The 13,304-nt window shown below is 44.4% G+C and overlaps 1 protein-coding gene and 1 long non-coding RNA gene across 2 annotated transcripts in view; one reads left to right on the top strand and one right to left on the bottom strand.

The window, feature by feature from the left end:
* Positions 1 to 13,304, bottom strand: part of unc5a (unc-5 netrin receptor A) — a 210,424-nt gene that overhangs the window by 24,897 nt on the left and 172,223 nt on the right. The window contains exons 8-11 of the mRNA XM_016286233.1: positions 10,649 to 10,837; positions 9,608 to 9,907; positions 8,128 to 8,215; positions 7,428 to 7,596 (exon numbers count right to left, since the gene is read on the bottom strand). Of these exons, the coding sequence (XP_016141719.1) occupies positions 7,428 to 7,596; positions 8,128 to 8,215; positions 9,608 to 9,907; positions 10,649 to 10,837 (746 nt within the window). The remainder of the gene's footprint in view (positions 1 to 7,427; positions 7,597 to 8,127; positions 8,216 to 9,607; positions 9,908 to 10,648; positions 10,838 to 13,304) is intronic.
* LOC107595746 (uncharacterized) overlaps positions 8,526 to 13,304 on the top strand; it is a 6,121-nt gene continuing 1,342 nt past the window's right edge. Inside the window, exons 1-2 of the long non-coding RNA XR_001610296.1 lie at positions 8,526 to 8,598; positions 11,258 to 11,261. This is a non-coding gene — a long non-coding RNA (uncharacterized lncRNA). The remainder of the gene's footprint in view (positions 8,599 to 11,257; positions 11,262 to 13,304) is intronic.

Here is a 13,304-nt window from a genome sequence, read left to right as displayed (position 1 = left end):
CATGCACTGGTGTGCAGCTGGCCTCGGGGCCTACTCAAATATGTGTTCCCCCAGTGAGCCTTCTCTCACAGACACTGTGCAAGGTCAGGGAGGACGAGGAGCAGGTCCTCTTGGTAGCGCCATATTGGCCCAGTCGGACTTGGTTCCCCGAACTGATGCTCCTCGCGACAGCCCCTCCTTGGCAAATTCCTCTGAGGAGGGATCTCCTTTCTCAGAGAGGGGGCACCCTCTGGCACCCGCGTCCAGACTTGTGGAATCTCCACTTATGGTCCCTGGACGGGACGCGGAGGTTCTAGGTGGGCTACCCCCAGCGGTAGTAAACACCATCGCTTCAGCTAGAGCCCCGTCTACCAGACACGCTTACAGGCTGAGTCGTGCTTTCTTTCCTGCAGGATGGGTTGGAGCGAAGGCTGTCTCCCTCAACCCTTAAAGTGTATGTTGCCAGCATTGCCGCGCATCACGAGGCAGTAGACGGTAAGTCTTTGGGGAAGCATGACTTGGTCATCAGGTTTCTCAGAGGGGCAAGGAGGTTAAATCCTCCGCGCCCTCACCTGTTACCCTCTTGGGATCTCCCCTCGGTCCTGGCGGCCTTGAAGGGGGAGCCCTTCGAGCCTCTGCAGTCAGTAGAGCTTAAGTTTCTGTCGTTGAAGACAGTTCTTCTCACCGCATTGGCCTCGGTCAAGAGGGTAGGGGACCTGCAGGCATTTTCAGTCGACGATTCGTGCCTGGAATTCGGAATGGGTAACTCTCACGTTGTCCTGAGATCCCGACCTGGATATGTGCCCAAAGTTCCCACCACGCCTTTTAGGGATCAGGTGGTGAACTTGCAAGCGCTGCCCGGGAGGAGGCAGACCCAGCCGTCGCTCTGCTCTGTCCCGTTTTGTTTTGTTTTGTTTATTTTTGACAAAAAATGTAGTGAATACACTCTATTCTTCAAGGATAACACAATAAAGTTTAAAACAAAACTTATTTCCATTGTGGTCCTTGATGTAAAGCACAAACTTCACTCCTGGTAACAGGTACACTGGCACTGCATTATAAATACAAAAATTACAATAAAATTCTACATCTACAAAAATGTACAGTCACAAATAACCACGTACGTAATACAAATTCATCAACAAAACAACCTACTTAAGAACAAACGTGATGTCATGACCAGGAAGCTTTAAAAGCATGTGAGGTGCAGCCGGTATTAGCTTCTAGGAGTGAAGCAAGCTCTAGTAGGGATGCCGGAAGTATGGCCTTGCGACGCAGTGTCTCGTTCCCTCGGGGAATCATGGTTACATACGTAACCTGGGACGTTCCCCTTCGGGAACTCGAGCTGCGTTGGAAAACACTAGGGGAACGAGATGTCCACGCCACCAGACTTGCAAATCCCTGCCTAATGTGGAAGAGCACAGCTATGGCAAGAGAACAGAGGGGTCTGGAGTGGCACGCAAATCTAGGTCATAGAACCTGACGAAAGGCCTTGGAGGCCGCCACACTTCTTGTTGAGTGAGCCTTGACCCCCAATGGTGAGGGGAGATCAGAGGACTCATAGGCAACAGTAATGACATTCACTATCCAACGGCTGAGGGTCTGCTCGGAAGCAGGATGACCTCTCTTAGGGGGACCATAGCACACAAGCAGTTGGTCAGCCTTTCTCCACAGGGCAGCTCTGTGGACGTATGCATCTAGTGCTCACACTGGACACATACAATTAAGCCTCTGCTGGTCGGGCTCCCTAAAGGGAGGAGGATAAAAAGCCTGGAGTACGACAGGCCGTGGTGTAGAGGAGGGGACCTCAGGGACATACCCCACACGAGGGTACAGAAAAGCTTTGGCCAGACCGGGCCCAAAGTCGAGATAGGAAGGGGCCACAGAAAGGGCCTGCAGATCCCCAACTCTCTTTAGAGAAGATATAGCCAAGAGAAACACAGTCTTTAACGTAAGAAGACGATCTGATGTCTCCTCGATAGACTCAAAGGGAGGCCTACAGAGAGCTTCTAGCACCACAGCGAGGTCCCAAGGAGGGACACGAGATCGTACCTGAGGCCTCAGCCTCATCACACCGCGGAGGAAACGTGTACCCAAGGGGTCCTTGCCCACTGAGTGACCATCAAGAGGGGTGTGGTAGGCCGCTATAGCCACCACGTAGACCTTCAGGGAGGAGTGGGTTAACCCCGCGGAGAAACGGGCCTGCAAGAACTCCAGCACTGTACCAATCGGGCAGTTAACTGGGTCAAGCAGGCGGTCTCCGCACCATGAAGTGAAGAGTCTCCACTTCAGGGCATACAGTTTCCTTGTTGAGTGAGCTCTAGATTGGAGGATGGTCTCAACAACCTCGGTTGAGAGACCACAGGCTATGAGTTGTGCCCCCACAGGGGCCACACCCACAGCTTCCACAACTCTGGGCGGGGGTGAAAGATCATACCCTCCGCCTGTGAGAGGAGATCCCTCCTGACGGGAATCTCCCATAGAGTGCCGTCGAGGAGAGAAAAGTCCCAAACAAGTCCACCTAAGCCTGGCTAAAAACTTTCCATATCTGCTTCACCACCTCAGGGTGAAGCATCCATTCCCCGGGCATCGGCCCCTGCCTCAACAGGATGTCTGCTCCCATATTGAGATGCCCAGGAATATGAACTGCTCTCAGCGAGAGGAGTTTGCCCTGGGACCACACAAGGATCTGGTGCGCCAGCTTGTATAAGGGGCGTGAATGTAGACCTCCCAGGTGGTTGATATAAAAGACCACCGCTGTGTTGTCGGTGCGCACCAACACATGTCAATCTCTTAGGTCTGGAAGAAAGTGTTTGAGGGCTCAAAACACGGCCAGCATCTCCAGGCAGTTGATGTGCCACGTGAGATGGCGACCACTCCACAGTCCTTCTCTGACTCTCGCAACTGCAGTGAGGATCAACTCGATCCGAGAAGGAGACAAACGTGCCTGCATCGTGGTCGAATCCCACACCACGCCCAGATAAGTGGTCCTCTGTAATGGAGAACGCACACTTTTCTTGGCGTTTAGTCTTAACCTCAACTCTTTCATATGAGCGAGAACGACATCTTGATGCCGAACCGCCATCTGCTCTGATTGAGCTAAAATCAACCAATCGTCGATGTAATTGAGTATGCAGACGCCCTGGAGTCGCAGAGGAGCCAGAGCAGCTTCCACACACTTTGTGAAAGTACGGGGTGAGAGTGCTAGGCCGAAGGGAAGGACCCGATATTGGTAAGCTTTGCCCCTGAAAGCAAACCTCAGGAACTTCCTGTGACTGGGAAGGATGGAGACATGGAAATAAGCATCTTTTAGATCTATCGGGACAAACCAGTCCTCGGACCTGATCTGAGACACGACCTGTTTGACAGTGAGCATTAATGTGGAAAACCCCTTTGAAAGGTGGCGGCGGAGAGCCGAACTAAATGCGATAGCCTCTTTCTACAGTTTGCAGGACCCAACGAGATACATTTGGTAGTAGTTTCCATGCTGCTAAATAATCTACTAAGGGAACCAGTCTCTTGAGACTGGCCTCTGGTGTGCTTGGAGCTGCTAACTGGGTGCCCTGAAGCGGAGGACCGGCAGGAGACGGCCGAGCTAGCTGCTCGAGAGACCCCCAAAGGGGTGGCGAGGCTCTCAGCTCCGCTATTTTCCCGGGCTGAAAATACTGAGAGAAACACTCGCTGGAGTCCGCTGCGCCCTGGAACACTGGCAGGGTTCGCAGAACGATCTCCTGAGGGCGCTGAGGAGAGACGGACACCGTATACTGCGGTGCACTCCGCTCTTCCCCAGTAGGGGCCACCCTCAGCAGTCCTGGGCTTAAAAATGTCAGGACCACTTCGTCGAGGGCTTCCTAGACTGAAGCACAACCCTCAGGTCGGGCCTCGCCTTAGAAGCCCCCGACTTACAGCGCCGCCGTCCTCGATCCCGCTGCGGGGGAGCGCGAGAGGCAACACTCTGTTTTTGGACCTCCCTATATGAGGAGCTGGTACCCGGCTGGTAATCCATGAGGCAGACCCTGTCCTTCTCTTTCATATCGGATAGCACGGGCGGTCTCCTTGGTGGCGCGGAGAGCTAATTCAGCGGTTCTCCTCAATTCTAAGATGTCATCTGCCTTGACTTACTCGCCTTCATCAAACTCTTTTAGCAGGTCGGCTTGGTACGCCTGTAACACTGACATAGTGTGCAGACACGCACCAGCCTGACCCGCTGCAGAGTACCCCTTGCCCACCAGCGCTGAAGTGGTTTGCAGCGGCTTGGAGGGCAAGACCGGAGCCTTCAGAGATGATGCCGCGCCGGGTGACAGATAGCGCGCAAGCGTCTGCTCTACCCGGGGCATCCTTCTGTAACCGCATTCACCCAGCACCCGCCACATTTCCATAATAATCAGAGGCGGGGATGAATAAGAGGGCCGAAAACGGCAGGCTCCGGCGCAGAGGTAGCGGCTTAGCACGCAGAAAGCTTTCAGCCTGTTTCTCTGCGGGCCACTCGATGTTCAGCTTGCAACAACCGCATGAGTAACTACCTCCAATAGCTCCTCATATTGTGCGGATTGAGGGAGCGAATCCTCGATGCTTTCCACATCAACCTCCTCGGAGGAAGATAGGAGAAGCGCCGAGCCCACTCTCCGGGGGGAAGAAACTGCAGAATGGGCTTCCGATCCCAGAGAGCAGGCAGTGGATCTGGCAGGTGAGGAAGAAGATAGGGACTCGCCCGTCTCCATTCCCTCCACCAGATCCAGCTGCGAACCCCACGAGTGCAGCTGCCGCTCCGCCTTGGCAGAAGCGGGGCCAGCACCGTGAGGAACGCTGGTGAAGGCTCCCTCCTCAAAGAGAGCCTTCCGGGAGCGAAGCAAACGCAGTGGCAACTGCTCACAATGCGGGTGGTCGGCCCCCTCGAGAGTCCGCTCCCAAGCAGACCACGCACAAACTGTGTGTATCCCCACTCGTGATGTAGCGTGGGCAGGGAGGAACCCAGAGTCTATAACGCGATCTGCTTTCGCCGTTGTTTTTCTTTGCTTTCGACATACTGGAGCTTTATGCTTTTTTTGCTGAATGCTTGTGTAACTTTGGACAGACAACAATAAATAAGACTCACAGAACATAGATTGTGACCGACACACACACAGAGCTTTGCTAAATGACAGAAAGCTAACGCCGGCTGCACCTCACATGCTTTTAAAGCTTCCTGGTCATGACGTCACCCGCCTCTGACGTCTCGCCCATCGATTGGACTGATTACACATATGATTCAGAACTTGGTATCGCTGAAGGTGTTCCCCTAGCATTTTCCAATGCAGCTTGAGTTCCCGAAGGGGAACCTGACAGACATCAGAGATGCCTTCAAGTTGTCCTATAGGCTAATGCAAAGAAAAATTTATTAAAATCAGGAGAAAAGGCATTCTGTCAGAAAATGTGACTCTAGCAAAGGCAAAGGCTATTGTGAGGAAACATGCCGTTTTCTCACAGTCTTCGGTCAGATACAATCACATAATGGCTCCCCAGAGTGGCTTTAATTAGAGAAAAGGCAAGTGGGATATGTGGCGACAGAATCTTCTGCAGGAAGCTCATCAGAAAGATTCCTCGCACACCGTCTCTCTTTTTCTCTCGCTCACACCATTATCTAATCAAATACAGAGAGGCGGCCCCACTGTCTTTCACCTCGGGATCCAGGCCAGGAAATTACATCCAGCAATCAATAAAATAAGCCACTATCTTCATCAGTGAAATTAGTATTGGCACTAGCCGTTTTCCATTTGACCACAATAAAGTCTTGCTTTTTTTCATGATCTTTTTTTTTTAATGACTCAGAAAAAAAATCATCCCACAGCTCGATAACGACACAGACTATATTTCATTCTCTTCTGCTCACGTTTTGCTGATCTGCATCCTCTGGAGAAATTAATTGCTGCAAGTCTGTCTGCCAAGGCTCCTTCCAGGACAAACTTCCTTGTGTTTTTTCTCTCTTTCGTCTGCTGTACCTGGCCAAGAACGGCGACCTGCCACTAATGGGCTATATTTGGGGCAGGGGATGATTAAAAGTGCAGCTCTACCCTCTATCTAAGACAGGCCTATTCATTCTACTGCCGCCCCATTGCTGCCACACCAAGGAGCCTGAATAATTTATGCACAGTATCAAACATGAAAGAAGACCTTCACTCTCTTCCTCCGCCCTTCCTCTCTAGGTTCCTCCTCTTCCTTGTCTTTGTGCCTGATGTATCTCGCACCGACCCGATGCGGTTCAAAGCAGATTTGGAAAAGCCATTAGGCGTAATGAAGGACTCACCCTAGCTCAGTTTAAAGGTGGGTGCTGATGGCCATCGGATGGAATGAGGAAAAGATCCTTACAATTAAATGGAGTTTAAATGTGAAGGTATGAGAGATAGCTGAAATGAGGAGTACACTGACGGAGACACTTCAGGGCTTTATTTTCTGAGAGGTTATTTGAAATGATTATGACGATACAGCCCATTTTCCTCCATAAGATATTTAATTCAGTAGCAGGACGATGAGAGAGAAAGAGACGGGAAAGGGTAAGAAAGGTGAATGTACAGAGTTCCACCTACATACAGTTCAATGCTAATTAAAATTAGGCGCAACTGTATAGAACAGAATCTTTATTTATCACCATGCTGATGATAAATTGGGCAGATGGAATTTATTCTCGTAACACATGATGTCACCATTGGCTTCACAGGAGAAACTTGTACTCAAGTAGGTAAATCTGACAAAAACTTTCAAGAAATGTTCACCCCAAAATCAAGCAAAATAAATTAAAGCTATATTTTGCATAAAGACAATGATGCCTATTTTCAAATAAATTTTTGAAAGATTATTATTTATTTTTGCATATTATATTCCTGTATATTAATGTACATTTTCTCTCCCACACTCCAATTCTCAGAAGTCTACTGTAAAGCAATTTATAGAAAAGCAATAACAGTAAAAGAAGCAAATTTGTCAAGTACATTTGTCGGGCTTTCAAGTGAAAACGACAGTAGTATTTTTGTTTATTAAATACATTTATGTAAATAATATTAAATAAATACCTTACATGCAATTTTACATGCATTGAGGCCATTCAGATTTTTGAGGAAAGCGGATTTTAATAGCAATTTTCTAAAATATTAAAAAGAAAAGAAAAAAAAGAAAAAAATATTTAAAACATTAAAAATAATGGATATTAATATATAAATATCTATAGTTTAGTATTGTATAATTTAAACTGTATGTTATTAAATATATATATATATATATATATGTGTGTGTGTGTGTGTGTGTGTGTGTGTGTATGTATTCATTTTTAAAAATATATTCATATACATATTATATAAATATAATAGTTCTTTATATATATATATATATATATATATATATATATATATATATATATACACACATACATACATATATCTGGACGTAAATGCGCACAGATGCAAACAAACACTCACCTCCCACGTTCCCTCATATGACTGCTTCTTGAGACGGATGGCCCAATTCTCCAGGCACGCATCAGAGCAATGGTCCATACTGAGGATGACCGGCCGGGTGAGCACCACACCGGGCGGTCCGCAGCTCACCACGGGGCTCAGCAATGTCTGACACCCAGCCAGGGGTAATCTAGAGGGAGGCAGTGGGGGAGCACAATGGTCAGGAATCAACCAAAGGGGTCTGGATGGATGGGCAATGTCAAGCCCAGAGCAGACCCTTTAACAAGATGAGGTTCCACTATTAATCAGGGCTCTGGTGCTCTGATCGGACTTTTCACACTCTGCATTCAAGGCTAGTAGGGAGCCGGTCGTAAACAATGCATGAATGTACGAGAAAAAATTGCCTGACTGTTACATGGTGCTTCACTCCCGACAGGAAAATCTAAAACAGGAGAACATTTCACTCTCTGTGGCCCATGGCTCATTTACATATAACAGACAAGACACACCACATACACACAAGCTTTTGATATCTCAAGTCAGCATTAGTCATAAATCTGAGCAAACGGCTCACACACACACACACAATCATGCACACGAGCATGTGGAGATTGACTTCAATTACGTTCGACGCTCTGTGCCTGGCCTTTTTTAAGTTCTGATTCAAACTGTGCATCTTTTCTTTGTGAGGCAGATCCTCAGATTGGTTCCAGGGACCTACCTCATGTCTTCCTTCTTCTGAATGGTGAGATAAATCTCATAAATCTTCCCTCTGGGAATGGCCTCTGGCGGGATGAGAAGGCTGATTCCTAATGTAAATAGGAACAAAAGAGACAAGGTAGGCTCATTTGTTCCATCTGAATGCTGCTTTTGTCACAGCTCACAGTGGGCCTTTATGTTAAAGTAAATGTGATTAACACTATACAAATCCAAGGTCAAGGCCAAAGATGTCATCTACTATGAATAAATTCCAAAACTCTTTCACTTTATGTCCTGGAGATGTGTACAATGGCAGGAAGAGCCTAAAGCAGGGGTATTCGATTAAAGTTACAAGAGGTCCAGTCTCTTTCTTGTCAGTAAATAGTCAAACAATCAAAGCTTATTGTTTCAGAAGTTAATGTGCTGGTTATGAAACTAAACAATGTGTACTTTCAGAAAATCTATTGTAAATTTAACTTTCAGAAAAGTTTTTGTAAACGTAAGAAATCATAAATATAATCATAGAATAGTCTATGATAATTCATTTAAATTGAAATAAATTCAAATGTATTTTTAAAAAAATAAAATAAAATAAAATAAATGCTACTCTGAGCCACTTGTAACTGTGGAGATGACACATAAAAAGGGAAAATATTAACAAAAAAATAATACAAAATAAAATATTATAATATAATATATTATTATATGCTATTATGATTATTACATAATTAAATAATTAGTCAACCCCTAACTTGACACATTAAACTTTGCCTTGTAACTTGTCTAGTCCAAAATAATCGTAAGATGAATGCATAAAAGTAGCATAAGCCATAAAACATCCTCAAATCTGTCACGGATAACAGGTAGCAGGCATTATATTTTGAAGGGCAATGTTCTTAGTCGATGGAGTCCTGGTTATTTCATTTCCACTGCCTCGTGAGCTGTCTCTTTGACCGCGAGTGATTCATAATGTGACAGCGTGATGAACCCTCTGTCTGTGATTAAGGAGACTAATTGGTTTGAATATACTCTGGTGGCGTCCTTGGAGTGGATAGAGTTGCAGACACTATGAATGTGCACACTGCATATCGGCTTACAGTGCCACGGCTGACAACCAAGTCACTGGCTCAGCTCGGAGAAGATGCAGTGAGGTATCCTTCGAAAAAAAGAATGGGAAAATAAAACAAGACGTTCCCCAATTACAGCTATTTTCGTTGTAAAAGGAAAATGGTCGTCATTGTCATAACACAATCATTAGTATATAAATGGAAGCACTTCTTTGCCCGTTTTATAAAAACATCTTTATAAGGTGTTCGCTTTGCTCGTGTCCCGATTTACATAAAACTGCGTGGATTACCGTGTAATTGGATCACTTCACCCTTCCATTTTGGGCCATGTCGGTATAATAACGTTGCAGTTTAACAAAGCTACAGAGCTCTTTCACAACACTCCTGACTAAACACATAAAACATTTTGTACTGTTTGCAGTCATATAATCTTACCAGTGTTGGGGAGGGTTAGGCGGCCGCCCAGGAAATTGAAAGTGCCATAGGAGGTGTTGACGTTGTCTCTCGGTAGCGTTTTGAAATACATCTGAGAGGACAGGCTGTTCATGAAGTCATTGGGATTACTAGGCAGTTTGCCGTTGTGCAGCGTGTGGGAGCCGTTAGGAAGTGGCTCCAGGAGGGGGCCGTTGCTCACGGAGAACTTCCCAGTGACTTCGTGGCGAGAACGCAGAGTTCCCTGGTAGCTTGTGGTGGTGGTAGTCAAATCGGGTTGGATGGTGAGCAAATGAGAGTTTTCTGTAGAAACAGAGAGAAAGAAACAAGTGAAAAAAAACACTCTGAAAGGTCACAGTGGTTAAAAGTGCTCAACACAAATTGAAATTCAGTGCAAATGCACAAATCCATGGATGTAGCCGGGCCTTCGGCGCTGAGAGAGACTCACTCGTAAATAAATCAATGCCTCCTCCTCTTTAGCAGCCACAATCAATTCCATTCAGCGTTTAAAGAAAGCCTGCCAGTCACGGTTAACATTTTTTACACTTTAAATAAAGCTTTCTGTGTGGCTTTATTCAGGTTCAAATTCCCAGAATCTAACTCTATATTTTGTGATTTCAGAAATGTTCTTGTTTTTTTCCCCATGTTAAAAAAATAAAAATGCACAGCAGTAGGCAGATTTGTTTCGTGGGAAGATCAATGGAAATCAGCTTAATGCTACTATTACCAAATCACTTCCCATGGAAGTAGGCGGATGCGTAAAGGTCTCCTCTCACTTATGACTTCAAAGATGATTTAAGTAAAACCACCACATTCATTTGCAACTGTGAAGATGACACACAAAATTATGACTACCTCCATTTAACTCAAACACTGCACATACACGGACATAATTGCGAAACTATGAATTGTCATGGCCACAGGTGGCACAGGAACACGGGCACTGGGATGAAAGGATGGGTGTGAAACACCGTGGCGAGGGGTGGATAGTGTAGAGAAACAATAGCCTACTGCTGTGGGCTGCCCTGTGCGGTGCCCACACACCTGGCTTGGTGGGCTTGATGCCCATGGGCTGGAAGCCAGTGGTGAGGATGGAGGAGTCGGCCACATCTGCATCGAGACCTTCCTTCTTTCTGCGGTAGACCAACACCAGTACAATCAGCAGCAGAGTCAGACAAAGAGCCACCGCAACGATCCCCACGTACAAGGCCACATCCTCAGCACCTGATGCCGCTACGCAGAGACAGAAAAAGAGACATATGTGTCAGTAATAGCCACACTAAATATTGGTTACCATATTGTCAATATTAGCATTTTTCTTTGTCAGCAATGAGTTGCAGCAAAGGTCAACTTCTGGATTGTAGATCTAGCACAGATTGTAGATCTGGTTTACACTCATAATATTTATAATATCAGCAATTCTATTGGTTAAAACAGAGAAATAAAAAAGGTTCTAGGTTCTCTCTGTAATACTTTCAAATACATTTTTAATTAATGATTTTTATTAAAAACATTAATATAATTGTGCTACGTAATGCTAAATACATTACTCCAGTGTCACATGATCCTTCAGAAATCATTCTAATATGCTGATTTTGTGCTAAAGAATAATTTATTATCCTCAATTTTTAAAACAATTGTGCTGCTTAAAAGTTTTGTGGAAACAGTGATTTTTTAAATCTTTTTTTTCAGGATTATTTGATGAACAGAAAGTTCAAAAGAACAGCATTTAGTAGAAATCTCATGTAACGTTATAAATGTCTTTCCTGTCACTTTTGAGCAATTTAATCTGTCCTAGCTTAATAAAAGTATTAACTTCCTGTATAGCCCACTGTAATTGCCAAAATGTGCAGTAAACTAAAGACAACACTGCATAAAATACCTTCTTGACTTTTATAAGACATTTAGAGGAAAAAAAAAATATCTGGGATGATACATTGAATTAAGCATACAACTCAAAGAGGTCAATGAGGTCAGTATATAACTATTTTAAATATTTAATGTGTACGGTTTCAAATTAAAGAAAATAGCACTGCATACTGTGCAATGCATGCAGTATTCAACTCCAAACATTTGCCTGAATAGATGGTTTAAAACTGCGTAAAGTGATAATCAATGTCAATTTTAGAATGAAATACCTGTTCTTCTCGTGTATTACTTTGTAATCTGATGTTAACCAAATTTTGCCAGATGCCAGTGTTTTTTTTTTCTCCAAGCATAAAATTATTATCAAAGAGAATTACCTAAACCTAACTTGGCTTGCATTGTGTGTAAGGGAATTAACTGCTGAGAAAACATTTCAGTAGATATGCAGCTTCCCTACTGCTGCCTCCTTAAAAAGGTAATCATATCTGTGCTTCAGTGGGTTGTTCGGCAGTTGGAAAGACGGGAGTGTTTGCTGGCGGCGTGCTACATCAGCATTCTTCAAGCTGCTGAATTTATAGCTGTGATTTTGAAAGACACTTCCTTCCAAAAAGAGGGAGAGAGACAGGGAGTGAGAGTGTGTGTTTCTGACACAAAGCAGATTTCCTTATGAATCCACATAATTTCATGTGCCCTCTCGCGTTGTGGCCTGCAGCTTTATGGCTAAGTACCCAGAGACAATCACATCCAAAATTATTCTAATCAATTGTGTCGGTGGGAAATGAGATTTGTGAGGGCTGTCTCTGTGGCATGCTGATTTGTTGGGTGGTAGAGGTGTGGAGAGACCCAGTGGCTCTGCATTGTGACGAGAGTCTGCAGAGGCGTATGCAGGCCTATTTAGATGCTCCATGGACTGACAGCTCAAATCTATGAGGAATCGCTCAGCCAAAGCTCCTGAATTCAGGGGTAGAGTCACAGCTGTGCATATGGGCCATATCACTGAGCATTACGTCCTGCATCATATTCTCCTCACACAAAGTGGGGTCAACAGAAGGTGAAATCAAGAATAAATGTGCATGTCTTTAACAGTCAAAAAACTACAGAGAGAAATTGCTGACAAATTATATCTGACAAAACCTCTTTTTGGGGATGTGGGGAAAAGTGCTTTATAAATAGAGTAAATAATGCATCTTAAACTGTATACAAATATTATACAAGTAATACACATCTATCTATCTACACTGTAAAATCCAATAGTTTACCTTACTTAGATTTAGTTAGTTATCTTTACTTAGTTGTTATACTTACTAGGTTTTATTAAGTTACAGCTACTTTCAAGGCAAATAAAACAATTTACTTACTGTTTTGAGTGACACTTACTTAAAATATTCAAGTAGCCACAAAGGAACCAATGACATTAATAAACCAATGAGAGGCAGCAGTGCACTAATATGTTGCTAATGTGCAACATAACAACAGCAGAAGAAGAAAAGAAAACGAGTCTTAATAGACTTTTCACTCATTTCCTCCATCTCTGCAATTATCTTTCACTAGTTGCATTCACTCGTTTCCCAAAGTCATCTTGAATGTTGAATTCTCAATACAACTGAAATATTTGAAAGAACATCACATAAGCTAACTTTATAAATTGATGTTGATTTTCCTAAAATGTGTTTTTTTAACTCCCCATTATAGTGATTAGCAGTCCCTTTGGTTGGGCACTTTGAACTTGGTTGACATTGCTATAATTTACTGCCTGTTAATACAGTAATGCATCAAGAACTCAGAGTTATAGGATTTCAAAGGAAGAAAAGTAATAAATAGATTGCTTTTAGAA

The sequence above is a fragment of the Sinocyclocheilus grahami genome, unplaced genomic scaffold (assembly GCF_001515645.1).
Source record: "Sinocyclocheilus grahami isolate Dianchi unplaced genomic scaffold, SAMN03320097.WGS_v1.1 scaffold208.1, whole genome shotgun sequence".
NCBI lineage: Eukaryota > Metazoa > Chordata > Actinopteri > Cypriniformes > Cyprinidae > Sinocyclocheilus > Sinocyclocheilus grahami.
This window is presented reverse-complemented; position numbering and strand designations above follow the sequence as displayed.